The 27,281-nt window shown below is 44.4% G+C and overlaps 1 protein-coding gene across 1 annotated transcript in view; it reads left to right on the forward strand.

Annotated features, from left to right (window-relative positions):
• Positions 1-26,990, forward strand: part of LOC113981718 (Golgi phosphoprotein 3) — a 70,626-nt gene extending 43,636 nt beyond the window's left edge. Inside the window, exons 2-4 of the mRNA XM_027709273.1 lie at positions 2,545-2,676; positions 15,636-15,750; positions 26,566-26,990. Coding sequence (XP_027565074.1) covers positions 2,545-2,676; positions 15,636-15,750; positions 26,566-26,990 — 672 coding nt within the window. The remainder of the gene's footprint in view (positions 1-2,544; positions 2,677-15,635; positions 15,751-26,565) is intronic.
• Positions 26,991-27,281: the final 291 nt, after the last annotated feature.

The following is a 27,281-nucleotide window of genomic DNA, read 5'->3' on the forward strand; positions in this document are numbered from 1 at the left end:
GAGACAAGGCAGAGATGTTGAATGCATTCTTTGCCTCTGTCTTCAACACCGATGACGGACCAAAGGGATCTCAGTGCCCTGAGCTAGAGGACCATGACTGCAAGAATGATCCACTCCCAGGCGACCCGTAAATTGTGCTCGATCTGCTGCTCCAGTTGGATCCCTACAAATCTATGGGACCTGATGGGATTCATCCCAGAATCCTCAAAGAGCTGGCCGATGTCATGGCAAAACCTCTCTCAATGATTTTCGAGCGGTCTTGGGAATCTGGAGAGGTCCCAGCTGACTGGAAGTTGGCGAACATTGTCATGATTTTCAAGAAGAGCAAGGAGGACCCTGGAAACTACAGGCCTGTCAGTCTCACTTCAGTGCCTGGTAAAGTTATGGAGAAGATTATTCTGGGAAGTATTGAAAAATGCCTGAAAGACAACGCAGTCATTGGTCACAGCAGCACGGCTTCATGAGAGGAAAATCCTGCTCATCAAACCTGATTTGCTTTCATGACAAGGTAACCCACCTAGCTGATCAAGGGAAGCCAGTTGATGCAATCTTTTTGGATTTCAGTAAAGCTTTAGATACTGTCTCTCACAGGATCCTTCTGGCCAAAATGTCCAGCACACAGCTGGATAAACACATCATGTGGTGGGTGAGCAATTGGCTCACGGGTCGAGCACAGAGGGTAATAGTGAATGGGGTAACATCAGACTGGCGACCTGTCACTAGTGGGGTTCCACAGGGCTCCATCTTGGGCCGTGTTCTCTTCAACATCTTCATAAACAACTTGGACGCAGGACTGGAAGGGATACTAAGCAAGTTTCCATATGACACAAAGCTTGGAGGAGCTGTTGACTCCCTCGAAGGCAGTGAGGCCCTGCAGAGACACCTGGACAAATTAGAGGACTGAGCAATCACCAACCATATGAAGTTCAACAAGGGCAAGTGCTGGATTCTGCACCTGGGATGGGGTAACCCTGGATGTAGAAATTGCTAACACACTTCTCACTGATCTCTGCCAAATACCTTCAGGCAGTCTGGTCATGTTGGAATCTTCTCATTTACATACTTATTGAGTTATAGTGGGAATAATGTAAGTTAAAGTTTTAAGGGACATTGATAGAGCATTTCCATTCAGGGTCTCTTTCCTTCCTTCCGTGTGGGCTATGTGTATGAACCCTGTCTCCTGTTGCACTCTGTATGCCAGCATCTGTAGGAGATTGGGTCCTAGTATATGGTTACACTGTTTTGTATGCAATCTGAGCTGGGGGATTCCTACAGTAAATAGGAAGAAGCTGCAAGAATTCAGCAAAACTAGGCCCAGTGTATCTGTAAGGCTTACTTGCTTAATATGTATGTTTCCTTGTTTAATATTAGTATGCTAATATAATCACGTGGCTTTTCTCCCCCTCTTGGAGCAGAGACAAGAATAAGATGGTTGCTCACCATATATAGTGTACATACTTTGCTATCTTGTCTGCATCATTTGTGTGAACAGGTCTAAGGAAGTCCATAAGGGTCACATCAATTCAAGTCTTTCTGGATTGTAACAAGTGTTTTCACAGTCACTACTCAAAAGACAAATAATTTCTCAGAAATATTTTGTTTTGTCTTAGATACTGTTCTTGCATGTTTTTTTATATTTAACTGTTGGCTACTCCGTAATTAAAATAGAATCTTTTTTATAAGATTTGAGGGGGAGGGGATGTGTTATAATCATTGGTCAATGGAGTACCAAAGTCAATACATGTATTTCTAGATTTTTAGTAAATGTCAAATATTCTGTTCTGCCATTTAAGTAGGCAGCTGTTGATGTAGAAATATAGTTTAAAAAGTGTGGTAGTGTGGTTCATAGAATAAATGTAGCTTGCAGTTTTGCATTGGGTATTGGGTTTGTGTGGCAAGGTTTTGGTAGTGGGGGGGCTACAGGGGTGGCTTCTGTGAGAAGCTGCCAAAAGCTTACTCCATATCCGACAGAGCCAACGCCAGCCAGCTCCAGGATGGACCTGCCACTGGCCAAGGTCGAGCCAATCAGCAATGGTGGTAGCACCTCTAGGATAGCATATTTAAGAAGGGGGAAAAACTGCATGAGAGCAATTGCAGCCAGAGAGGAGTGAGAATATGTGAGAGAAACAACTCTGCAGACACCAAGGTTAGTGAAGGAAGGGGAGGAGGTGCTCCAGGTGCTGGAGCAGATTCCCCTGCAGCTCGTGGTGAAGACCAGCTGTCCCCCTGCAGCCCATGGAGGTCTTTTGGCTATATATAAACTACCCTTTATATCTCACGGTTCTTGATATCTAGCTGGTTTGTTTTGTATCTCTTTCCTGAAGTTTCCCTGCTCTTCAAAGAGCAGAGATTAAGTGTCAAAACTAATAGGGAATGAGTCTGTTTTCTCTTTCATGTTTTTGATACAGTAATGGTAGTTGACTAGTGATGCTACTTCAGAAGTGTATGAGGGCCAGAGAACTGCTTAGAGAATGCAGTAAGCTTCTTTTTCTATTTGCTTTCAGATGGAAATGGAAATATCTTACTGCCTTTCATTCTTCACAGGGTTACACATCATTTTGGAATGACTGCATATCTTCGGGATTGCGTGGCTGTATGTTAATCGAATTGGCATTGCGGGGGCGTCTTCAGTTAGAGGCTTGTGGAATGAGGCGCAAAAGTCTATTGACAAGAAAGGTAAGTGGAGGAAAATGGTCACACTTACTTTTGTGTCATGCTCCAGGCAATACAGTAGCTATAAATTACAACTGGTTGTAAGAAATATACTTTTTTTTTCTTTATATGAGGATAGGGATTCTGAGTAGTGACCTAAGTTAGGTGCAGAGAGTTATTACCTAAAAAGTTTAAACGGTGAGCTGAAGTACCTTGTAAAATCTTCTGTACTTGTTCTCTGTTCCTGTTTGTTCTGTTGATGTGTTCCTGCTGCTATTGGGAACCTTGCACAAACAGTTGGAAGTTGTTCTGGCTAGGGTGCAGTGGCAGCGATTGCTGCTGAGAGCCAGTAGCACTAATTGTAATCTGCTGAAGGAACTGGATTTTGCAGTGTTTGTGAGATGTTTGCTGGGGCTGAGAGAGATGGCTGAGGTAAAATTTCACTAAAACTAAGGCTTTGATTTGTGACTTGGAACCCTGTATCTTCAAGCCATGGTCTGAAGGGAGAGAGTTTAGGTTTCAGTCACATTAGCCTGTGCTGTCGCTGAGAAGGGTAGTCCTGTCTTTGCAAAGAGGTTTATTATTGGAGTCTCTCTTGGGTTGTTGCTAGAGTTTGTGGAGAGTTTTCAGGTAACCACTTTGGCTGAAAACTAATTCACTTCTTTGATTGATTTAGTTTTTATTTGAATCACTTTCTTGATCTTGTCATCAGATGGGGCACAAGTGACACTGCTGGCATAAGTGATAAGGTGAGAACAAGAAGAGGGTAGAACTAGTTCTGTGGGCAGTAGTACAGATTTATAACCAGCTAATTGTGACCTTGGTCACACAACTGACAAAAGATTGCTAGCTACAATGATTTCCACTTCAAATATTAAATCAGGTGGATACTTGCTGATTATTTTTTGCAGTTTATAAGACACAACTTCAGAAATTATCAAGATGCATTAAATCCATGCTTGAATGCCATCAAGAGACAAATAAGACTGAGAAACTGGCAGACAAGAATTTGATGAACGTTAGTGAAACTTTTGAAAGTCAGTATGACGTATTTTATGTTGCAACATCCTTGTAAATTTGGCTTCAGAGTATGTAATCATTGCATAATTTTGGAGTTCGATCTACTGGTATCACTTTTAGAAAAAAATAAATGAATGAGATTTATGTATAAATAAATTAATTTCCAAGACTAGTGGTTATTGAAGATAGAAAATGGTACTTTATGCTGCCTTACAGTCTCAGAAAGCAAACCCAATAATTACAGTTCTTAAAAGAAATCCCAAAGAATCCTTGGCAGATTAACTTCAGTATTTTATAGATGACAATTCTGAGTTATTAATGCATGACTTGATTTTTGTGTTAAAACTAAATAATGAAGTTTACTTAAAAATCAGTGCAGGAGATACTTCATTTTTAGCATTTTTGCTTAATTGCAAAACTGTATTGTGGAAAATGAAAATTTAATATTCTGTATAATTGAAATATCCTCAGCAGTTGAATGCAAGGCAAATGTAGTACGTGTTAAATCACTGAAAAATTAGAATAAAGAAATATTCTTTGCAATAAGGCTAAGGACCATTATCTCTGAAGAAACAGGATCTTAGCTTCTTTCTCTACATTAACTCATCTATTAAAGAGAGAAAAGATACCCTCTTGAAGATGCTTAATCATAGAATCATCATAGAATCATAAAATGGTTTGGTTTGGAAGGAACCTTAAAGATCATCTCGTTCCAACCCCCTGTCATGGGCGGGGACATCTTCCACTAGACCAGGTTGCTCAGGACCCCATCCAACCTGGCCTTGAACACTTCCAAGGATGGGTCATCCACAACTTCTCTGGGCAACCTGTTCTACTGCCTCATCACCCTCACAGTAATTAATTTCTTCCTAATATCTAATCTAAACTTACCCTCCTTCAGATTAAAGCCATTACCCCTTGTCCTGTCACTACATGCCCTTGTAAAAAGTTCCTCTCCAGTCCTTTGGGTATTGAAAGGTCGCAATAAGGTCACCCTGGAGTCTTCTCTTCTCCAGGTTGAATAGTCCCAATTTTCTCAGCCTTTCCTCATAGGAGAGGTGTTCCATCCCTCTAATCATCTTCATGGCCCTCCTCTGGACTCACTCCAACAGGTTGTAGTGGGTTGACCCTGGCTGGACACCAGGTACTCACTACAATCACTCTCACTCCCCTCTGCAATTGGACAGAGGAGAGAAAAAAACAGCTAAGGATTCATGAGTTGAGATAACAGCTGGGAGAGGTTCACTTACTTATCACCATCACGGGCAAAACAGACTCAAAGTGGGGATATTAACTGAATTTATTACTAACAGAGTAAGAGCAAAAGAGTGAGAAGTAAAATAATCTTAAAAACACCTTCCCCTCACCCCTCCTTCCTTTTCTGTTCTCCCTCCTCCCCCCCAGTGGTGCAGGGGGAAGAGGAATGGGGGTTACGGTCAGTTGTTTCTGCTGCTGCTCAGAGAGAGGAGTCCTGCTCCTGCTCCTGTGGGGTCCCTCCCATGGGAGACAGTCCTTGATGGACCTCTCCGGTGTGAGTCCATCCCTCAGGCAGCAGTTCTTCCCAAACTGCTGTCCCGTGGATCACTTCTCCATGGGGTGCAGTCCTTCACGAATGAGCTGTACAGGTGTGGGTCCCCCACAGGGGCCACAAGTCCTACCCGGGACAAACCTGCTCCAGGCGTGGGCTTCCCTGTCTACGGGCTGCAGGTCTCCAGCAGGACCCTGCTCCATCTTGGGCCTCCCATGGGGTCACAGCCTCCTTCATGCATCCAGCTGCTCCAGCATGGGCTTCTCCATGGGCTGCAGGGGCCTCAGCTCCGGCTCCTGGAGCACCTCCTCCCCCTCCTTCTGCACTGACCTTGGTGTCTACCTTGTTGTTCCCATGTTCTCACTCCGCTCTTCCCTGGTTGGAATTTGTTTTCATCTGCGCAACAACCTTCTGTTCTTAAATATGTTATCACAGAGGCATTACCATTACTCCTAATTGGCTTGGCCTTGGCCAGTGGCAGGAAGCTCGTCCTGGAGCCGGCTGGCATTGGCTCCACCAGACAGGGGAAGCTTCTAGCAGCTTCTAACAGAAGCCACCCCTGTAGCCCCACCCGCTACCAAAACCTAGCCACAGAAACCCACTACATAGGTCTATGTCCTTCCTGTGCTGGGGACCCCAGAGGTGGATGCAGCACTCCAGGTGGGTTCTGAGCAGAGTGGAGTAGAGGGGCAGAATCACCTCCCTCAGCCTGCTGTCCGCACTGCTTTTGATGCAGCCTAGGATACGATTGACTTTCTGGGCTGCAAGTGCACATTGCTGGATCACATCCAGCCTCTCATCCACCAGCACTCCCAAGTCCTTCTCAGGAGGGTTGCTCTTGATCTGTTCATCCCCCAGCCTGTATTGATAGTGGGAGTTGCCCCAACCCAGGTGCATCATCTTGCACTTGGCCTTGTTAAATTTCATGAGATTCCCATGGGCCCATTTCTCAAGCTTGTCCAGGTCCCTCTGGATGGCATCCCATCCTTCAGGTGTGTCAACCATACCCCTCATCTGCAAACTTGCTGAGGGCGTACTTGATCCCTCTGTCTATGTCATTGATAAAGACATTAAATAACACTGGTCCCATATGGACCCCCAAGGGACACCACATGTCACCAATGTCCATCAGGATGCTGAGCCATTTACCACTACTCTCTGGATGCAACCATCCAACCAATTTTTTAGCCACCAAACAGTCCATCCATCAAATCCATCTCTCTCCATTTTAGAGAGAAGGATGTTGTGGGGGACCGTGTCAAATGCCTTACAGAAGTCCAGATAGATGACATCTGTAGCCCTTCCCTTGTCAACTGATGTAGTCACTCCATCATAGACGGTCACTAGGTTGGTCAGATAGGACTTGCCCTTGGTGAAGCCGTGCTGGCTGTCTTGAATCACATCCCTGTCCTCCGTGTCCCTTAGCATGGCTTCTAGGAGGATCTGTCCCATGATCTTCCCAGGCACAGAGGTGAGGTTGACAGGTTGGTAGTTCCCAGGGTCCTCCTTTCTACCCTTTTTAAAGATGGGTACAATGTTACCCCATTTCCAGTGACCTGGGACTTCACCTGATTGTCATGATTTTTCAAATATCATGGAGAGTACATCAGTCAATTCTCTCAGGACTCTTGGATGCATGTCATCATGTCCCATAGACTTATGTACAATCAGGTTCCTCAGGTGGTCATGAACCCAATCTTTACTTACAGTGGGAAACACTTTGCTCCCGCAGTCCCCGTCCTGCAGTCTACCCACTTGAGAGGTGTGGGAAGAGAGGATGCCATTGAAGACTGAGGCAAAAAAGTTGTTAAGTACCTCATCCTCCTCTTCATCCACTGTTACCAGTTCACCAGTCTCGCTTATCAGCAGGGGTACACCTTCTTTGACCTTCCTTTTCTGGCTGACATACCAATAGAAGCCTTTCTTGTTATTCTTTGCATCCCTTGACAAGTTCAGCTCCAGCTTTGCCTTGGCCTTTCTCACCCCATTCCTACACAACTGGACTGCGTCCCCATGCTCTTCCCAGGATACCCGTCCTTGCTTCCATTGCCTATGCATATGCTTCTTGCCCTTGTGGTTGTTTGAAACTCCCAAGGATCGAATTTTTAAGTTCAAGCCCCCCTCCCACAGTCTGCCCCTGTGAGAGGGTTTAGTGATGGTATGGACTTGATATCTTTTTCACTTCATGTGGAGAGTTTTCAGACAAAACACAACCATTCGTTATTGGGGGAAGGGAAAAATATTTACAAAGGTTTATTTACTCACACCTATATATATATATATATATTTACATTGAATTAAATTCCTCTTTTCCTTCAATAAAAGTCCAAGAAGGAAAGAGAAAAGTCTTTCTGTCACTGCACAGGCCACAGTTCCTTCATTTCAGTTTTTTGTGGCACTGGTTAGTGTCCTTCATTTTCCTAAGGCAGCAGATTTAAGTATGGCAGTCAGGATTTTGGTTCTTACTTTGTGGAAATTCCAACCCCGAGCCCGAGCCTTTGGGGGATTTCCTTGTAGATCTTCACTCCTCTTGGGGTAGAACATTGAAGGCAGCTTTCAGTTCAGTCTTACCAAAGCTCTTTTGCTCTGTCTCAGCTTCCCAGCATGATAGGAGCAGTAGCAGCAGCAGCAGAGGGCACGGCCACCTCCCCCGTGTTCCATCCTGGCTCAACTCTCAGGGCGACTCCGGGTTTCTCGGCTCCTCTGTCTCACTCTAGCTGCTGCTGCATTTTGGGACTCCCTAAAGGTTTGGAAGTCCACCCCTCCTCTTCAACAGGTCTCTGAGTTTTGGGAAATTAATACAGTCTTATCCCAAACCAGCTCTGTTGAGTTTTCCTCTGTTTCGTTGCCAGCTCTCCCTCCTGCAGGAACATCTCTGCGTCTTTCAGCCGGCTTCATGTTATCTTGTTGCTGCTGGCTATCTTTTTGGCTTTCAGCCATCGCTGTCTCTGTTCAGGACTGCTCCGCTGCCGCTTTCAATGTTTTCTGCCACTGCTGACAGTAAGGAAATTCTCCCACCTCTTGATTACGGGACCCGGTCCAGCTTTGACACTACTCCGGGTCTCTCGTAGCCTCAGCTGGGGCTGGGGGCTCTTGGCCCCCAGAGGGGCTCACTGGCCCCCTGCTTCCTCGTGGTTCAGATCATGGCTACCAACCTACTAAAAAAAACTACCTCACCACCTTCTCTTCCGTTGCTGTGGGTATGTAATTTCCATAGAGCGCATATGAACCTTTGATTGGTCTAGTATTATCAGTGGGGCAAACCATTACAGCCCCAGAGAAAAGGTTTTTCAAACCACCACACCCTTTAGTTTGACAAGCAGGTCCAGACTCAGCCATGCCAGTCTCTTACCTTCCTTGCCCAATTTCTTGTGCCTGGGGATCAAAAGCTCTTGTGCTCTATGGAAAGCATCCTTAAAGATCTGCCAGCTCTGTTACCGTCCCTTGTCCCTGTGGGCAATCTCCCAGGGGATCCTATTGACTATCTCCTTGAGGAGCTGGAAGTCTGCTTTCCTGAAGTTCAGGAACCTAACTTTACTCCTTACCTGATCCATATCCCTCAGGACTGCAAACTCCACCAGTCCATGATCATAATCTTCTGTAATGATTCAATTCACAAGATCCCCAACCCACTTGATTTCCCACTCTTCTTAGAATCATAGAATCATTTAGGTTGGAAAAGACTGTTAAGATCATCAAGTCCACCTGTAAACTCAGCACTACCATGTCCACCACTAAACCATGTCCCTAAGCACCACATCTACACATCTTTTAAATCCCTCCAGGGATGGCAACTCAACCACTTCCCTGGGCAGGCTGTTCCAATGCTTGACAACCTTTTTGGTGAAGAAATGTTTTCCTGATATCCAATCTAAACCTTCCCTGATGCAATTGAGACCATTTCCTCCCATCCTATCACTTGCTACATGGGAGAATAGACCGATATCTTCCTTGCAGATAGCTGTAGAGAGCAGTAAGGTCCCCCCTGAGCCTCGTTTTCTCCAGACTAAACAACCCCAGCTGCCTCAGCTGCTCCTCATTAAGTCTTGTGCTCTAGACCCTTCACCAGCTTTGTTGCCCTTCTTTGGACATTCTCCAGTGTCTCAATGTCTTTCTTGTAGTGAGGGACCCAAAACTGAACACAGTATTTCAGATGTTGTCTCATCGGTGCCAAGTACAAGCCAGGATGCTGTTGTCCTTCTGGGCCACTCGGGCACACTACTGGCTCCTATTCAGCCGGCTGTCGACCAACACTCCCAGTTCCTTTTCTGTTGGGCAGTTTTCCCCAAGTCTGTAGCATTGCATGGAGTCATGACCCAAGTGCAGGAGCCAGCGCTTCGCCTTCACTCAGTCCGTGGTAGAAGGTCACCGGCCTGCTGTTTACATGTTTATCAAGAATTCATGCATGTGTAGTTTGCCACCAGGCTGTGATCTTCAGTGTGCTTTCATCTCTGTACCAAGACAGGGAGCACAAGCATGTCTATACACAGATGTTCCACTTCTCAAAGCACACAGAGGGTAATCAGCAGTAGACATAATATATATGTTTTTCTACATTGCTGCTTCCCAGAATTTATGTATTCCCAGCTGCAAGGTCACTTGAGGTTATTTATAATCCTCCTTGACAGTATTCTGCTTTTAATCCACTCCTCCCAGCATTCCATCCCCTTCCCTAAGAGACCACTGTCGCTGGGGCTGGAAAAAGGAGGAAAACAGGAGTGTCATTTCCTCCCAATAATACACACACTGTTACTCCAGTTTCTTCAGCCAATATTGCTCCAGGCTTGGTAACTCAACATGGGGTAATTGCCCACACAGATTGAAGAGCTGAGGCTTGTGCTTTTTCAGATCAAACTTCAATTCAGTGTTGGGTTTGTGACACCAATAACAGTTCCAATGCTATCCCCTCTAAATAAGGCACAGGAAATCTGCAAAGGTACCTGAAATATAAGAAGTCAAGAATATGATATTAAAAGAGGATGTAAAATAAGGGGAGAAGTTAGAGTATAGGACCATACTGCATTTTCAGGGATGTCATGAATGAGTGGTATAGCTGTCTCAATCGTCTGGGGGGTTACCACCAGTTACTAGATGTTTTTTCTGTCAATCTGAATTATATAGTCATTTATTATATCTTTTCTATTTGTCATCTGTTTTCTCATACTGACTATACTACTTTGCATTTCTTTTTAATTTTATTTCATTGACTTTGTACATGTCTTGCCAGTATTGAAGCTGTCTTGCCATTGCAACTCATTTCAGCGTCATACTGAAAATGTATTGTACTCTATTGTTTGTAGTGAGGATTATTAGAACCATGAAACAGAACTTATGATATATTTCAATAAAGCTTTTCCAGGACACCTTTCTGAATACTGTGAAACTTCACTAAAAATGAGATCTTTCACCTGCTGCTTCCCTTGTATATGTGGAAATGTTTTGATGTGTTAATTTTTCTGTTAATTGCCTGTTATCTTTTTATCTGATGCTTATAAAGTGCTAACTTGTCAAACTATTTAAATTGTCAGATTTAATCATTAGTTTCATAAATAGCTTTGAAACAGTAGCAATTCTTCTTTTCCTAAAGAAAGACAGAATTTTTCTCTTTTTATTCAAACATATTGACTTGAGCTAGAGTAGATTATCTCAGATCAACAGTCTGCTTAGCCTAGTGGCGGAACTGAGAGATGAAGTGGAAAGACTAAGAAGTATTAGGTACTCTGAAGAGGACATTGACTGGTGGAGCTACACTCTACCATGCTTTAGACAAATGGACCCACCATCCATTTCACAAGAAGTAATGGATCCCTTACCCTCTCACCACCAGGTGGAAGGAGGGGACCTTAGAGATGGAGGGGAGTGGAAACAGGTTTCTGCTCGGGATGCCATGCGAATCCCCTCCTGACCTACCTCACCTCCCCAGGTGCCCTTATACAATAGTTATGAGGCCCTGGAATCTGAGGACCAGGGAAATGAGGAAGTGGATGAAGGTCCATCTGGGTTGGAGGGGTCGCATAGGGCAGGGCAGGAATGCAGGGCCTGATATGCTGACTGGACCCAATCCATAGGGAAGTGTGCTGCCTCCCTTGGGCCCAGATAAGGGACGTCACCAAGAAACTTCTCAGCCTGGTACGACCCACTGCCTATTACCTGCTACTGGTTTTCCATGAGGGTACTGACAAAGTCCCAACAAGAAGGCTGTGGAGAATTAAGAGGAACCTCAGGGCCTTGAGACAAATGGTCAAGGGATCTGGAGCATAAATTGTGTTCTCTTCTGTCCTGTCAGTTGCAGGGAATGATGGGGCAAGAAACAGGGAAATCATGCAGATGAACACCTGGCTTTGAGACTGGTGTTACTAGTAGAATTTTGGTGGTTTTGATCATGGGTCAGTTTTTACAACACCGAGTCTGCTGGCAACAGGTGACATCCACCCGTCTCAGAGGGGTAAAAGGATCTTAGCTCAGGAGTTGTCAGGGCTCATTGAGAGAGCTTTACACTGGATTTGAAGGGAGATGGGGACAGGGCCAGGCTCGACAGATAAGGTGTGGGAAGGGGAGAACTTTAGTGACCACCCTAATAGCAAAAGGAGGTTATAGAGGGAATACCCTGATCAAGCACAAAAAGCTAAAGACGTAACCACAAGACAGGACTATGGAGCGTCCCTTTGCACCCCCACTGGGATATTGACACAATCAAATACCTCTGTAAAGTGCCTGTACCAGCAATGCACACAGTATGGGGAACAAGCAGGGTGAACTAGAGATTTGTGTGCAGTCACAGGACTTTGATCTCATTGCAATTACGGAGATGTGATGAGATAGCTCACATGACTGGAATGTTGTCATGAAGGGCTACACACTGTTTAGGGGAGACAGATCAGGAAGGTGTGGTGGTGGAGTTGCCTTCTATGTGAGGCTACACTTGGAGTGTATCAAGCTCTGTCTTGGGGTGGATGATGAGCAAGTTGAGAGCTTATGAGTTAGGATAAAAGGATAGATTAGTGAGGGCAACATTGTTGTGGGTGTTTGCTACAGGCCACCTAATCAGGAGGAGGAAGTGGATGAGGCCTTCTACAGACAGCTTGAAGCAGCCTCACAGGCCCTGGTTTTTGTGGGGGACTTTAATTACCCTGACATCTGCTGGAGAAGTAACACGGCAAAGCAGAAACAGTCCAGGAGGTTCCTGGAAAGCATTGATGACAACTTCCTGTCACAGGTAGTGGAGGATCCCACAAGGAATGGTGTGCTGCTTGACCTCATACTAACAAACAAGGAAGGCCTTGTTGGAGATGTGAAGGTTGGGGGCAGTCTTGGCTGCAGTGACCATGGGATTGTGGAGTTCAGTATCAGGCGAGGAGAAAGCAGGGCAGCAAGTAAGATTACAGCCATGGACTTTAGAGAGCTAACTTTAGCCTCTTCAGGCATCTTCTTGGAAGAATCCCATGGGAACAGGCCCTGCAGGGAAGAGGAGTCCAAGAGAGTTTGTTGATATTCAAGGATCACTTCCTCCAGGCTCAAGAACGATGCATCCCGATGAGCAAGAAATTGGGCAAAGGGGGCAAGAGACCTGCATGGATTAATAAAGAACTCTTGTCATTACTCAAGCCTAAGCAGGAAGCACACAGGAAGCAGGAAGCAGGGCCAAGCCACATGGAACGAATATAGAGAGGTTGTCAGAGTAAGTAGAAATGAGACAAGGAAAGCTAAAACCAATCTGGAATAAAATCTGGCCAAGGATGTCGAGGACAACAAGAAGGGCTTCTTTAAATACATCAGTAACAAAAGGAAAACAAAGGATAATGTGGACCCATTAGTAAATGGAGGGGGGACCCTGGTAACAGAGGGCACAGAGAAGGTAGTTACTGAACGCCTTCTTTGCATCAGTCTTCACTGACAAGACCAGCCCTCAGGGATCTCTGAGCCAGGAGACCGGGGTAAAGGAATGTTGGAAGGAAGACTTTCCCTTGGTCAAGGAGGATTGGGTCAGAGAACACCTAGGCAAACTTGACATGCACAGGTCCATGGGCCCTGATGGGATGCATCCTTGAGTGCTGAGGGAGCTGTCGGACATCATTGCTAGGCCACTCTCAATCATCTTTGAGTGGTCATGGCAATCAGGAGAGGTGTCTGAAGACTGGAAGAAAGCAAATGTCACCCTGGTCTTCAAAAAGACCAAGAAGGAGGACTCAGGGAACTACCAATCAGTCAGCCTCATCTTAATCCCTGGAAAGGTGATGGAGCGCCTCATTCTGGAGGCAATCTCTATCCACATGGACAACAAGAAGGTGATCAGGAGTAGTCAGCATGGATTCACTAAAGGTAAATCATGCTTGACCAACCTGATTGCCTTCTATGATGAAACAACTACCAGGATGGATGAGGGGAGAGCAGTGGATATTGTCTACCTTGACTTTAGCAAGGCTTTCGACACTGTCTCTCACAACATCCTCATAGGCAAACTCAGGAAGTGTGGACTGGATGAGAGGACAGTGAGATGGATTGAGAACTGTCTTAATGGCAGATCCCAGAGAGATGTGATCAGTGGCACAGGGTCTAGTTGGAGACCTGTCACTAGTGGTGTCCCCCAAGGTTCAATACTGGGCCCAGTATTGTTTAACTTATTCATCAAAGACTTGGATGAAGGGGCAGATGCATCCTCAGCAAATTTGCTGATGACACAAAGCTGGGAGGAGTGGCCGATACCACAGTGTGCTGTGCAGACCTTCAGAAGGACCTTGACAGGTTGGAGAGATGGGCAGAGAGGAACCGTCTTAAGTTCAACAAAGGCAAGTACAGGGTCCTGCACCTGGGGAGGAATAACCCCAGGCACCAGTACAGACTGGGGGCTGACCTGCTGGAAAGCAGCTCTGCAGAGAAGGACCTGGGGGTCCTGGTGGACAACAAACTGTCCATGAGCCAACAGTGTGCCCTTGTGGCCAAGAAGGCCAATGTTATCTTGGGGTGCATTAGGAAGACCATTGCCAGCAGGTCAAGGGAGGTGATCCTGCCCCTCTACTCAGCCCTAGTGAGGCTCCATCTGGAGTGTTGTGTCCAGTTCTGGACTTCTCAGTACAAGAGAGACATGGAGCTCCTGAAGCGAGTCCAGCAGAGGGTGAAAGATGATGAGGGGACTGTAGCATTTCTTATGAGGAAAGACTGAGAGAGTTGAGCCTGTTCAGCCTGGAGAAGAGACGACTGAGAGGGGACCTTATCAATGTCTTTAAGTATCTGAAGGGAGGGTGTGAGAGGATGGACCCAGGCTCTTCTTGGTGGTGCCAAGCAATAGGACAAGAGGCAACGGGCAGAAACTGATGCACAGGAAGTTCCACCTGAACATGAGGAAGAACTTTGGTACTGTGCAGGTGACTGAGCACTGGAATAGATTGCCCAGAGAGGGTATAGAGTCTCCATCACTGGAGATATTCAAGAACCATCTGGATGCAATCCTGTGCAATGTGCTCTGGGATGACCCCACTGGAGCAGGGAGGTTGGACCAGATGACTCGCTGTGGTCCTTTCCAGCCTTGCCCATCCTGTGATTCTGTGACTTGGGCTAGTTAAATCTGTGTGTTTTAGTTTGATGTTCTTGTTTTTCTAACCAGAAAAAATTGTATTTGTACATTGTTTATACAACTACTTATACTGGTAAACAAGTAGTTCCTCACATTCTTAAATTTTATTATGTTATTGTGAATGATTCTTTTTTCTCTCTCTTGTGCTCTTTTGGGGGAAAAACTCAAAGAATTTTAGAAGTTATTTAATAACAAACAAGTGATATTTCATTTATGACTGCATATTAAGGAGTTTATCAGTACATACATATTTTGACTAATGTGTGTATTTTAACTGTTAGTGAATGGAACTTAGTGTTGCTGGTTAAAATGTTCTTCAGAGCTGTAAAACTGATGGATGTTTTCTTGAACCTATTTTTATCCATCAACATATGGAAGAAGAAAATCAGTTTTCCTGCTTTTTCACTTTCTAATTGATTTCTCAATTTCACATGGTCTAATTGTTTATCTGCACTATTCTGAATAAATTGACTTGAAGCAGTAAAATTGAGTGCCATCAGAAAGCAATTTAACACTGTAGTATACTTTGTTTTGGGAAAGAAGCAAAGGACTTTGCCAGATTAGTGGATTATCTTCCTTAAAAAATTAGGTATTAAACACATTATTAATACTATAGTTTTGGTCAGGTAGGGTTAATACAGGTTATAGATAAGACATAACAGAGCTTTGTAATTAAAATACTAAATAGTTTTTTTAACAACTAGGTATTTTTTAAACTTGCATATTCTTAGAGAGGATTCCTCACTCCTTAAAATTTTCCTTGGTTCTGATAACAGGTAGATTTTTCAAGTTTTTATTGTTGGATGTGTATGGTATGGTATATGAATTAAGTCAAAATACTGACTGCATTTTATTCTATCTTAGGTGATTTGCAAGTCAGATGCTCCTACAGGGGATGTTCTGCTTGATGAAGCTCTGAAACACATAAAAGAGACCCAGCCTCCTGAAACAGTACAAAATTGGATTGAACTGCTTAGTGGTAAGCCTTTAACATAATGTATTTGCTTCCCCCCTAATAATGCTAATTATCTGGTGTCACTAGAGATTATACTGTAAGATTTTTGGGGAGATAGCATGCCAAAAAGTTAATTAGTCTGTCCTCTAGAGTAGTCTCTTGTTAATTGTAGCCTTTAATCAAATATGAGTAACTTGCTTTTGATTTAACTTGGTACAGAAAGGATCTAGATCCAAGTGTCAGAGGACATCTCGACTTTGTGGAAGAGGTGTCTTCTGCTGACTCAAGTAAATCAGGACTGCAACCTGGATAAATAACCGCCTTTTTCTGTAATTGGAAATGAGGGATAGTGGAAGTTTGGAGTATCATAGAATCATAGAATATCCTGAGTTGGAAGTGACCTATAAGGATCATCAAGTCCAACTCCTGGCTCTGCACAGGACAATCCCAAGAATCACACCATGTGCCCGAGAGCATTGTCCAAGTGCTTCTTGAACTCTGTCATGCTTGGTGCTGTCACGTGAAAAGGAGAGATTTCCTCAACCCTTAGTGATTTATTTGTCTGTCAGGGCCCCAGGAAATCTGAGACTTGTGCCCAACCAGTCTGTCAGCATCCTGTTATGGGGACCCTTCATCAAAGAGTTCCACTGGATCAGAGGGTGATTTGACTGCCTTTTTCAGGGGGCTAAGCCAACAGCATAAGGGAAACCCCTCAACAGGTCTTCCCAGTTTATTTGAATGTGTTACCTGATGCCGGCAACTGCTACCACTTGTAAAGGACTCACTCTAACAGTTTATGTAATAACACTTTATTAATACAAAATTGTGACAGGTTAAGGTTTGAAGATTTCCAGTGATAGTATCTGTGTGCAAAAATGTATTTAAAGCAATATAAAAACAAGCTCTAATACCAATAAAAGTATTCAGCATGCGTACAGTCCTTACCCCATAGGCATCCCTATGGGGGAGAAGACAGGTTCAGCCCATCAACTGATCCCAGCAGTTATGATGGAGTCTTCCCTGATTTTCTCTCCATTCTCAACTTACTTTTATACTATTTCTTTATGTTTAGGTGGAACTTGAGTGACTTTAGTCATAAATACTTTTGTTTCTGATTGGTGTAAAATTATCTCGCTCCACTTTTAAAGATACAGTCCAAAAAAAAAAATATGATGCATGCCTGGGGGGATTGGTCATACCTTGGAGGCAGGTAACTTTGGGATGGAGGTGTGTGTTAATATTAGAATTAGGCTTAAATGAACCAAGTTCATTTGAGGAGAGACATTTCGCCACAGTTATTGTCTCAACAGCAGGACATCTCCCTTGATTGAAAGGTGCTATGTGGTCTTGTCAACTACAAAGTATCACTAAGTTCCCCTCCCTGCAAGGATTTATATGGAGGGAGGCTGCAGCGTCTCCACTCCTCTCCACCCTCCGTTCCATCCCCTGTAGCAGGTGCTTATTGTTGTATGGGGAGTCATCGTGGAGCATGTCAACCACATTCCATCCAGGGAGTAGCAGCTGCATTTTACCCTATAATTTCCATACCGTTGTAACTTCTGTTAGGATGTGAATATAACTTCTTAGTTTCCTCTAATTTTTACCCCCAGCCATCTTCCCACAGGTCCTATGACCACTTTCCTGGGGAACCTGTTCCAGTGCCCAACCACCCTCTGGGTAAAGAACCTTTTCCTAATATCCAACCTAAACCTCCCCTGACACAGACCCTAAGGTCTTATCACTAGTCCTTCTTATATCGTGGTGCCCAAAACTGCACACAGTACTCGAGGTGAGGTTGCACCAGTGCAGAGTAGAGTGGGACAATCACCTCCCTCAACCAGCCAGTGATGCTGTGCTTGATGCAGCCCAGGATACAGTTGTGCCAGGGCACACTGCTGACTCATATTCAACTTGCCATTGACCAGGACCTCCAGGTTCCTTTCCTCCGACATGCTCTCCAGCATTTCATTCCCCAGTCTGTATGTACATCCAGGATTGCCCTGTCCCAGGTGCAGAATCCAGCACTTGTCCTTGTTAAACTTCATACAGTTGGTGATTGCCCAGCCCTCTAATTTGTCAAGGTCTCTCTGCAGGACCTCTCTGCCTTCGAGGGAGTCAACAGTTCCTCCCAATTTAGTGTCATTTGCAAACTTACTTAGTATAGCTTCAAGTCCTACATCCAAGTTGTTTATGAAGATGTTGAAGAGAACTGACAGAGCCCTGTAAAACCCCACTAGTGACCAGTTGCCAGCCTCATGTAACCCCATTTACTATTACCCTTTGTGCTCAAACCATGAACCAGTTGCTCACCTATCACATGACATGTTTATCCAGCTGTGTGCTGGGCATTTTGTCCAGAAGGATACTGTGAGGGGCAGTATCAAAAGCTTTACTGAAATCTAAAAAGATTACATGAACTGGCTTCCCTTGATCAACTAGATATGTTACCTAACCATAAAAGGAAATTAGGTTTGTCAAGTGTCTTGGTTTGAGCCGTCCCCCCCCCCCGCGGTGAGTTTCCGACGAGGGACCAATCGGAGCTGTTTTTTCACCCCTGTGAAATTAGCATATTACAACAGCCAGGAGGAAGTTGTTGGCAGTGTGTGAGAGAGAGATTCAGAGCCATGAGGTGAGAGGAGGGAGGCCGGTGGGCCCCTTGTGGGGGGCCAGGCCCTCTTCCCCTCAGCCGGGCTGCGGGGGAGCTCGGGACAGTATTATAACTGTACCGCGTGGCCTGTGGCCAAAAGGCTAGGGGGCTTTCCCCCCCCACTGCCCAGGAGAGGCGGTGGCATGGACTTGGGAGGCCAGCCAGGGGTTGGAGCTAGCCCCCTCCCCCTGGCAGGCAGGCGAGGCATTGGAGCCGAGCCGGACATGGACCGAGGGGTGGTCCGGAGCCCGGAGATGCAGTTGCGATCGTGCAGAGTTGGAAGAACTTCAGGCAGAGGAGAGAGACCGAAGCAGTCTCGCTGCTACCTTCTTTCTCCCCCATAATGGCGGGGGAGAGGTAGCGACCTTGAGTTGAGACTGAAGCAAAACGGGAGACAGGCTGAAAGGCTCGGAGGAGGCTCTATGGGAGGTTTGGGCAGGGGCAGCCGAAAACTGAAGGAGGAATGCGGGGGGAGGAATGCCTCCCCGTAACACCTGGAAGCTGAGAAGCTGCAGCAGCTGGCACAGAGAGAAGCCAAACCAAGCAGGCTTTTTCTGGGTAAGAACTTTTGGTGAAAACTATTTGGGGTAAAAAGACTGAGCAAGACCCAGAAACTCTGCAACCTGGAAAGAGTAAACATCTTACTCTCTGGGAGGAACCTTCACGAACCAGGGAGAAAGAACTCAAAAGCTGACTCCCTGGACCTTCGTGATGACAACATGGTAAAGCAAGTGTTCCCTTGTAGCCCAGGAGGAGACCTCAGGAGAAGTTGAGGAGCTGGTGGGGGTGCAAAAGACCCCTTCCCTGATACCCCAATGAGAGAGAGACTTTAACTATTGCCCTGAAAACTTCTCCTGAACTGATGTGGGAGGGTCCAGGGGTGGTAGAAGTTGTGTTAATACTGTGTATTTATTTGCTTTTGTTTCTATAGTATTTATTGTGTTAGTAATAAACTTTGATATAATTCCCCCATGCTGAGTTGTGCCTGTCTGAAAACTTCTCTTCCGTGTTGAGGCAAATTGTGGGGGGAGTTTGGAGATTGGATTTTCGGGGTCAAACCCCCACATCAAGCAGGACCTTGCCCTCATGAAGCCATGCTGGCTGTGGCCAATGACTGCAATGCATTGTCTGTTAGGTGTCTTTCAATAACTCCCACAGTAATCTTCTCCATAATTTTACCAGGCACTGAAGTGAGACTGACAGGCCTGTAGTTTCCAGGGTCATCTTTCTTGCCCTTCTTGAAAATTGGGACAACATTTGACAGTTTCCAGTCAGCTGGGACCTCTCCAGATTCCCAAGACCTTTCAAAATGTGCTGGTTTAAAAAAACAGAGGTGAAAATTAACATCACTCAAACCGCCCCCTTTCAATAGTGGAGGAAAAATACTAGGACAGATTTTAAGTTGGAGTCACAATTTATTGAAGAAATCGCAATAAACACAATATTAATAAAAGATTGGATAAAGAAAAGAATGGTTACTCAACAAAGGCAAGATGTCTCCTGGCCCCCTAGGACAAAAACAAAATGGCGTCTGTTCCCATGCTCCACACCATGTGATTTCCCCAGACAAAGACAAAACAGTGGCCTTTCCCACACTGGACCACGCAGTTCAGGGGAACAAAGAAAACAATGTGACAAATGAGTTTCCATGGTTTAATGCCCTCCTCCACCCAGAAAAAAAAAACAAACAACAGAGAACAGTGTCAAAGCAACACCTGGAAAGCTATTTTGCCCAAAAGGAGTTATGCTACTGAAAATACTGGCTCTAGTAGTGGCACTGGCAGTGCTGATTGTGAAACAATTATGGAGCAGCTTGTGGAGTGGCGACTCCCAGACTGGACCATGACCGCAGCAGGGCTTCAGTAACAGTTGCCGCTTGCCGCAGTTTCAGCAACAGTTATGGCTTCCCCTGGCTCTGGCAGGCAACAGGAGAAAAAAAAAGGTTTGCTGTGTGTTTAAGGGAACAGTCCACACCTTTCCGTGACCAAGGTAAGACTGCAATGAACTTCCAGCTTCTGGCAACTTGGTGTTTTCTGCTGAAAACCACGCCCCTCTGGCATGATGTGGATGTCATTGAATAGCCAGCACTAAAAAACTCCACTTACCTTCTTTATAACCATGACACAAAATCATTGAGAGAGGTCTCATGATGACATCAGCCAGCTCTTTGAGTATCCTTGAATTAATCCTATCAGGCCCCATATATTTATAGGGTCGACTGGGAGTTTATCATTCTCACAGCCATGGTCCTCCAGCTCAGGGCACTGGGAGCCCCAGAGCCCATCATCAGTGTTGAAGACCAAAGCAAAGAATGGATTAAATATCTCCGCCTTGTCTCTGTCCCTGTTTGTGAGGTGACCATCCTCATCCTGTAATGGGTCGATGTTATTTCTGCACTGCCTTTGCTTTTAACGTATTTTAAAAAACTCTTTTTATTGTCCCCCACAGTACTCACCAGCTTCAACTCCAATTGAACTTTGGCCACAGGAATTTTGACCCTACAGTGACAAGCAGCATCTCTGTATTCCTCCCATGTCACCCAACCTTGCTTCCACTAGCCATACACTTTCTTTTTTTGCCTTAGCTCCAGAAGGAGATCCCTGCTCAGCCAAGCAGGCCTTCTGCCTTGTTTGCTTGACTTCTGACATTTTGGAATTGCCATATTGGAGTATAGCTGTATGGATTCAGTATTCACACCTTTTGATAAAGAAAGGGGATAAGAAACTCTTCAGATGTAAAAGTTGAGGGTAATTTGGCCATTAATTACAAAGAAACAAAGAGTTAGGAGTTCTTTCTACTATTCCATTAACTGGAGAAATGTAAAAAATATTTTCAAATATTAGGTACTTCTAGTTGTTCAAAACAAAGACTTCAAGATAAGTACGTTGCACACAGCTCTTCCTGTAAATCTAATGAATTGTGGCAAAAAATGAAATGTCAATTATAGAACCATAGAATGATTTGGGTTAGAAGGGACCTTAAAGATCATCTAGTTCCAACCCCCCTGACATGGGCACCTTCCATCCACTAGAACAGCTTGCTCCAAGCCCAATCCAACCTGGCCTTGAACTTTCCAGGGATGGGGCATCCCCAACTTCTCTGGGCAACCTGTTCCTCACTACCCTCACAGTAAAGAATTTCTTCCTAATATCTAATCTAATCATTTTTCAGTAAAGCTCTTGTCCTATCACTACATGCCCTTGTAAAAAGTCCCTCTCCAGACTGCCTGTAGGCCCCCTTTAAGTGGTGGAAGGCTGTTCCTAGGTCTCCCTGGAGCCTTCTCTTCTCCAAGCTGAACAGTCCCAACTCTCTCAACCTATCTTCATAGGAGAGGTACTCCAGCCCTCTGATGATCTTTGTTGTCCTCCTCTGGACTTGCTCCAACATGTCCATGTCCTTATGTTGGCAGTCCCAGAGCTGGATGCTGTACTCCAGGTGGGGTTTCATGAGAGTAGAGTAGAGGGGGAGAATCACCTCCCTTGACCTTTTGGTCATGCCTCTTTTGATGCAGCCCAGGATACGGTTGGCTTTCTGGGCTGCAAGTGCATGTTGTTGGGTCATGTCACAGGGTTCTCATTCACCAGCACCCCCAAGTCCTTCTCCTCAGGGCTACCCTCAATCCATTTTCCACCCAGCCTGTATTTGTGTTTGGGATTGCCCCAACCCAGGTGCAGCACCCTTCACTTGGCCTTGTTGAATCTCATGAGGTTTTCACAGGCCCACCCCTCAGTCCTGTCCAGGTCTCTCTGGATGGCATCCCTTCCCTCCAGCATGTCGACTGCACCACATAGCTTGGTGACATCGGTAAACTTGCTGAGGTTGCACTCAATCCCACTGTTCATGTTGCAAACAAAGATGTTAAACAGCACCGGTCCCAAAACCATCCCCTGACGAACGCCACTTGTCACTGGTTTCCTCTTGGACATCGAGCCGTTGACCACAATTAGATCTCATCTTTACAATTGCAGTTAGCACTTTTCATACACCTTGCCAACATTTCTTTTCTCAGGATGCATAAATTACTCTGAAATTAACAATGACCATCTTTTAACATGCAGTGCTTTTATTTTTTGTTTGTTTGGGGTTTTTGGGGTTTTTTTTTAGGGTTTTAGCCAAATTCATGACTAAGGTTTGTCCTTTTTTTACAAATACACAAAATGCAGCTTCCCTGGAGTAGAACAGAGCTGTACTTATTTGTGTAAACATTGTAGGAAAAAAACCCAGTTTTGTTAACAGTATGACTTTGGGAGGTAGGGAGTAATAAGACGAAGTTATACATCTAAAGCTAATTGTTACTTGTAACAACAGAAAAGTAAGAGTTTAAATAATGACCAAAATGCCTTCAGCTTTCTCTGCCTTCTTGTTTTCATTATGTTCTTCCCATTTGTCCCATACCACTTGAAACAACCTTCCTTGCATACTTGCATATAGTTCATACTTGATGCCCTTGCCATCCCTTCCATCTTGCTTATTGTCTGTCAGGCAAAGGGGGGAGACAGTAGAACAAAGTAGCCCTTGTCAGGGGCTTGTCAGGCGTCTGCTGCATAGCCTTGCAGTTTAGTTCTTGCTCAGCTCTCCTTCACTTTTACAGTCTTCGAAAAACTATTTTTCTTATCCCAAAGACATAATTTGTGCTGACATTTCACCTTCTCTCACAGTGTAGATCACATCAAGTTAGTATTGATTCTGAAAAGGTCAACTAATGAATGAACAGTGTTGTAGGTTTTCCTTGAGCTAAGCTAAGGTTTTTCTGACCCTGCTGAGCTTTGACTCTGGGAAGATAGTTATCACCAGTGCTATGGCTGAGACTTAGATCACTCATTTTTATTTACATGGATGGCATTAAGGTTCTTTGTGTTTCCTGTGCTTTAGAGAACTGTCCTTTAAAGAAAAATATTTTGGTGTTTTGTTTTGGGTTTTTGATAAAATCTTTTATAATTTTGCTTTAGGACCTGATCCTGGAAAATAGCTACTCTATCCATAATTATCAGCAATGTGAAGAATGCTGCTTGAAGTTAGTGTTCAAAGCCATCATGGAAATATTTATATGGACATTTAAGGTGGTGTTTTCTAGGCTGATCTTGTTTATAAGATAGCCTCTAAGGGAAGCAAGTATAGAGAATACAGAAACTTGAATCAAAATGTCAGATGTAACAAACATCTGTCTGTGTTTGAAGCAAGTGCCAGTGTAATTGAGGAGATTGATCACAAGGTGTCACCACAGCATTGTTTTTTATTCTTGTATAGCCACATCCACCTAATAAATTTAGAAACATCTAGGAAATTACCTTTGCCCTGTGAAACAATGTAAGGGGACAAATTTTTTTTTATGGTTTTTTGTTGTATGATAGCTTCATTCACGGTCAAACTGGGGAATCACATCAAATGAGAATGTGATTCCTACAAGGACTTGTGGAGTTCAGGCCTGGATGGGTTTTCTACCTTTCACTATGCAGTTGGTGTCACCTAATTTGTTTACTTGTCCATTACTTGAATACAGTGTACGTCACCTTCCATCACAATGGGAGAAACCTTAAAGTAATCTGTGTATTATTATTATTCATTAACCAATGATTTTTTAAAAAGCTTTCTTATATAGAAAGGCCAGGTTGGATGGGGTCCTGGGCAACCTGATCTAGTGGGTAACATCCCTGCCCATGTCAGGGGGGTTGGAACTAGATGATCTTTAAGGTCCCTTCTCACCCAAGCCACTCTATGACTCCATGATAGAAATTCTCACATCATTTATGGGAAAACCCTCATCTATCTATGAAATGTTTTACGCTGTTTTTTCACTCACCTCTTAAAATGCATATGCTTTTTTATATCACAAGGGGATTTTAATACTTGCAATAAATACTTAGGTACGCTGGACCTAAAATTTTAGCTTGTTAAGTAAACCCTTAAGCAAAGATGTATTTCACAGAATATGCTGAGTTGGAAGGGACCCACAAGGATCATTGAGTCCAACACTTAGCCCTGCAAAGGACCATCCCCATGTGAGAAATAAAGAATCGGTTTTATTACAAGCAAATGAATTAAACAAATCATTAACGTAGGAGTTTTGCTTTACTAACCTATAAGGCGTATCGCGGAGTTGTAAGACGCCGGATTCAGCCTGGAACCGGTGTCAGGGAAACATGCGAATGGGAATAGGGAACTGTAAAATGAATATTGGTAAGGAAACCCCTTACCATGGCTGGTCCTGGAAGCTGCCATGCTGCTGGACACTCCACCTCCCAGCATGACACAGCCAACCAGGAAGAGGGGAACGCCTCTTCTATGACGTAAACAGGATTGAACCTTAAGAATGTTTAAAAAGCGGGACTTTTGAATTGGAGGGTGTGTTCCTGGGAATCCTGCATGCCTAGGACACCCAACACGTGTTGTAATTAATTTTTCCTTTTCGTTTTATTCCTTTTGTTTTGCAAACTTATGCTGATTTTCTATATTTAATAAAAAGAGATTTTTCTCACACCCAGGAGTCACACCATGTGCCTGACAGTATCATCCAAATGCTTCTTGAACTCTGGCAGGTTTGGGGCTGTGACCACTTCCCTGGGGAGCTTGTTCCAGTACCCAACCACCTTCTGGGTGAAGAATCTCTTTCTATTACCCAACCTAAACCTCCCTGACACAGCTTCAGGCCATTCCCTTAGGTCCTGTCACTGGTCACCACAGAGAAGAGATCAGTGCCTGTCCCTCCTCTTCCCCTCATGAGGAAGTTGTAGACTGCAATGAGGTCTCCTCCAGACTGAACAAACCAAGTGACCTCAGATGCTCCTCATAAGGCTTCCCCTCAAGTCCCTTCATCACTTTTGTTGCCCTCCTTTGGATGTTCTCTAATAGCTTAATATCTTTCTGTATTGGGTCTGACAGCTGGAGTTCATTTCCCCATAGCAGCCCTCACAGTGCTGTGCTTTGTATTGGTAGTTAGAAGGGTGTTGATAACACAACAGTGTTTTGGCTACTGCTGAGCACAGCATCAGCACTGTAACATTCCTTCCCCAATCGAGGGCAAGATTCTGGGAGGGGACACAAGCAGGCCAGCTGACCCAAACTGACCAAAGGGATGTTCCATACCATATGACATCAGCTCAGATATAAAAGCTAAGGAAAGGAGCAGGAAGGGGGGGGCATTCATTGTCTGCAATGGTTGCCTGCTAAGAAACCATTATGCATCGCTGAAGCCCTGCTTCTCAGAAGTGGCTGGCCATCATTGCTGATGGGAAGTAGAGAATAAACCTTGTTATTTTTCATTTTGCTTTTGCATGTGCAAGCTTTTGCTTTGCTTCTGCTTTAATAAACTGCCTTATCCCAACCCATGAGTTGTTTTCCATCTTATTCTCTCTCCCCTTTATGGCTTGGGAGTGATAGAGCAGCTTGGTGGGCACCTGGTGTCCAGCCAAGGTCAGCTCACCACACTTTCATATAGTGCGGTGACCAAAACTGCACACAATATTCAAGGTGAGGACCCCACCAAGTGCTTAGCAACTTTGTCTTTCTTGGTAGCTGTTGATGCTGATTTTGTGCTTTTAAAATTTCCTCCTCTAAGCGCACACACTTCGAAGTGCCCAGTTCTCCTGCCTTTACAAAAAAAATTTAGAAATAATTTTTATAGAAACATCAAAGCCCCTGCCCAACATGTGCCTGTGTGTAATGCACGCACCTACACTCACACAGCGCATGTCACTGTTTCATCTGCTGAGGGCAGGAAGGGAGAGAAGAATATAAATATGAAGAAATAGAGAAGTGAGGAGGACATATAGTGTAGGTGTAACTTACTCTGTGGCAGAAAGAATGGCAATGGCACTTCTTCCAGCTTCTGAAATGATAAAAGCCTGGAAGTAGACAAAAGGGACAAGATTGGAGGAGATGTTTATTTTTGGTTTTATTAACTCTGTCTTCATGACTTTGTGGTGTTTTGTTTGGGAGTTTGTTTGGGGGGGTTGTGGGGTTTTTTTCTTTCCCTTCAGTACAAGAATGCTTATTTGTCATATCCCTAATCAAGACATGGCTTAGTAGCATTTCATCCAAACTTTAAATGCTGACATGAGCACAATATCTTAGTGTAATAGTTAGCTATATGAATTTGACAGCTCATTCTGCAGCTGGGGGGCGGGAGGAGGGGGGAAGAATCACCATAATACAGCTTAAACTTTGGCTGACTCTTGGCTTTTTTTTTTTTTTAGGTGAAACATGGAACCCACTGAAGTTGCACTACCAATTGCGAAATGTCCGTGAAAGGTTAGCTAAAAATCTAGTGGAAAAAGGCGTACTGACAACAGAAAAACAGAACTTCCTTCTTTTTGACATGACTACGCACCCTCTCACCAACAACAATATCAAACAGCGCCTCATCAAAAAGGTTCAAGAAGCAGTTCTTGACAAATGGGTGAATGACCCCCACCGCATGGACAAGCGCTTGCTGGCACTTGTTTATTTAGCCCATGCTTCAGATGTTCTGGAGAACGCTTTTGCCCCTCTTCTGGATGAGCAGTATGATTTAGCCACAAAGAGAGTGCGGCAGCTTTTGGATTTAGACCCTGAGGTTGAATGTATGAAAGCCAACATGAATGAGGTTCTGTGGGCTGTTGTAGCAGCTTTCACAAAATAAGTGTGCTCAGACTGAAGTGTTCTCTCTTCTCTCATGTAAACCAGTTGTTTTTCTTCTATTGACTATTCATGTTTTATGTCATTTCTACCTTCTCACATGATGAATCAACTCTTGTTTGATAGGAATTATGTGGTGTATTCCCTCCTTCTCTGTGTATCTGTATACAGGATTCTGCTGGTACAAGAGACTTTCCCAGTTGAAAACAACAGAAAAAGTTTTTACTGCCATATTGGCATTCTATTTCCTATTCAGTTTTGAGTTATCTGAAATACTTTGTTCAATCTATTTTTC

The sequence above is a fragment of the Neopelma chrysocephalum genome, unplaced genomic scaffold (genome assembly GCF_003984885.1).
Source record: "Neopelma chrysocephalum unplaced genomic scaffold, ASM398488v2 Primary Assembly neopelma1_96721, whole genome shotgun sequence".
NCBI lineage: Eukaryota > Metazoa > Chordata > Aves > Passeriformes > Pipridae > Neopelma > Neopelma chrysocephalum.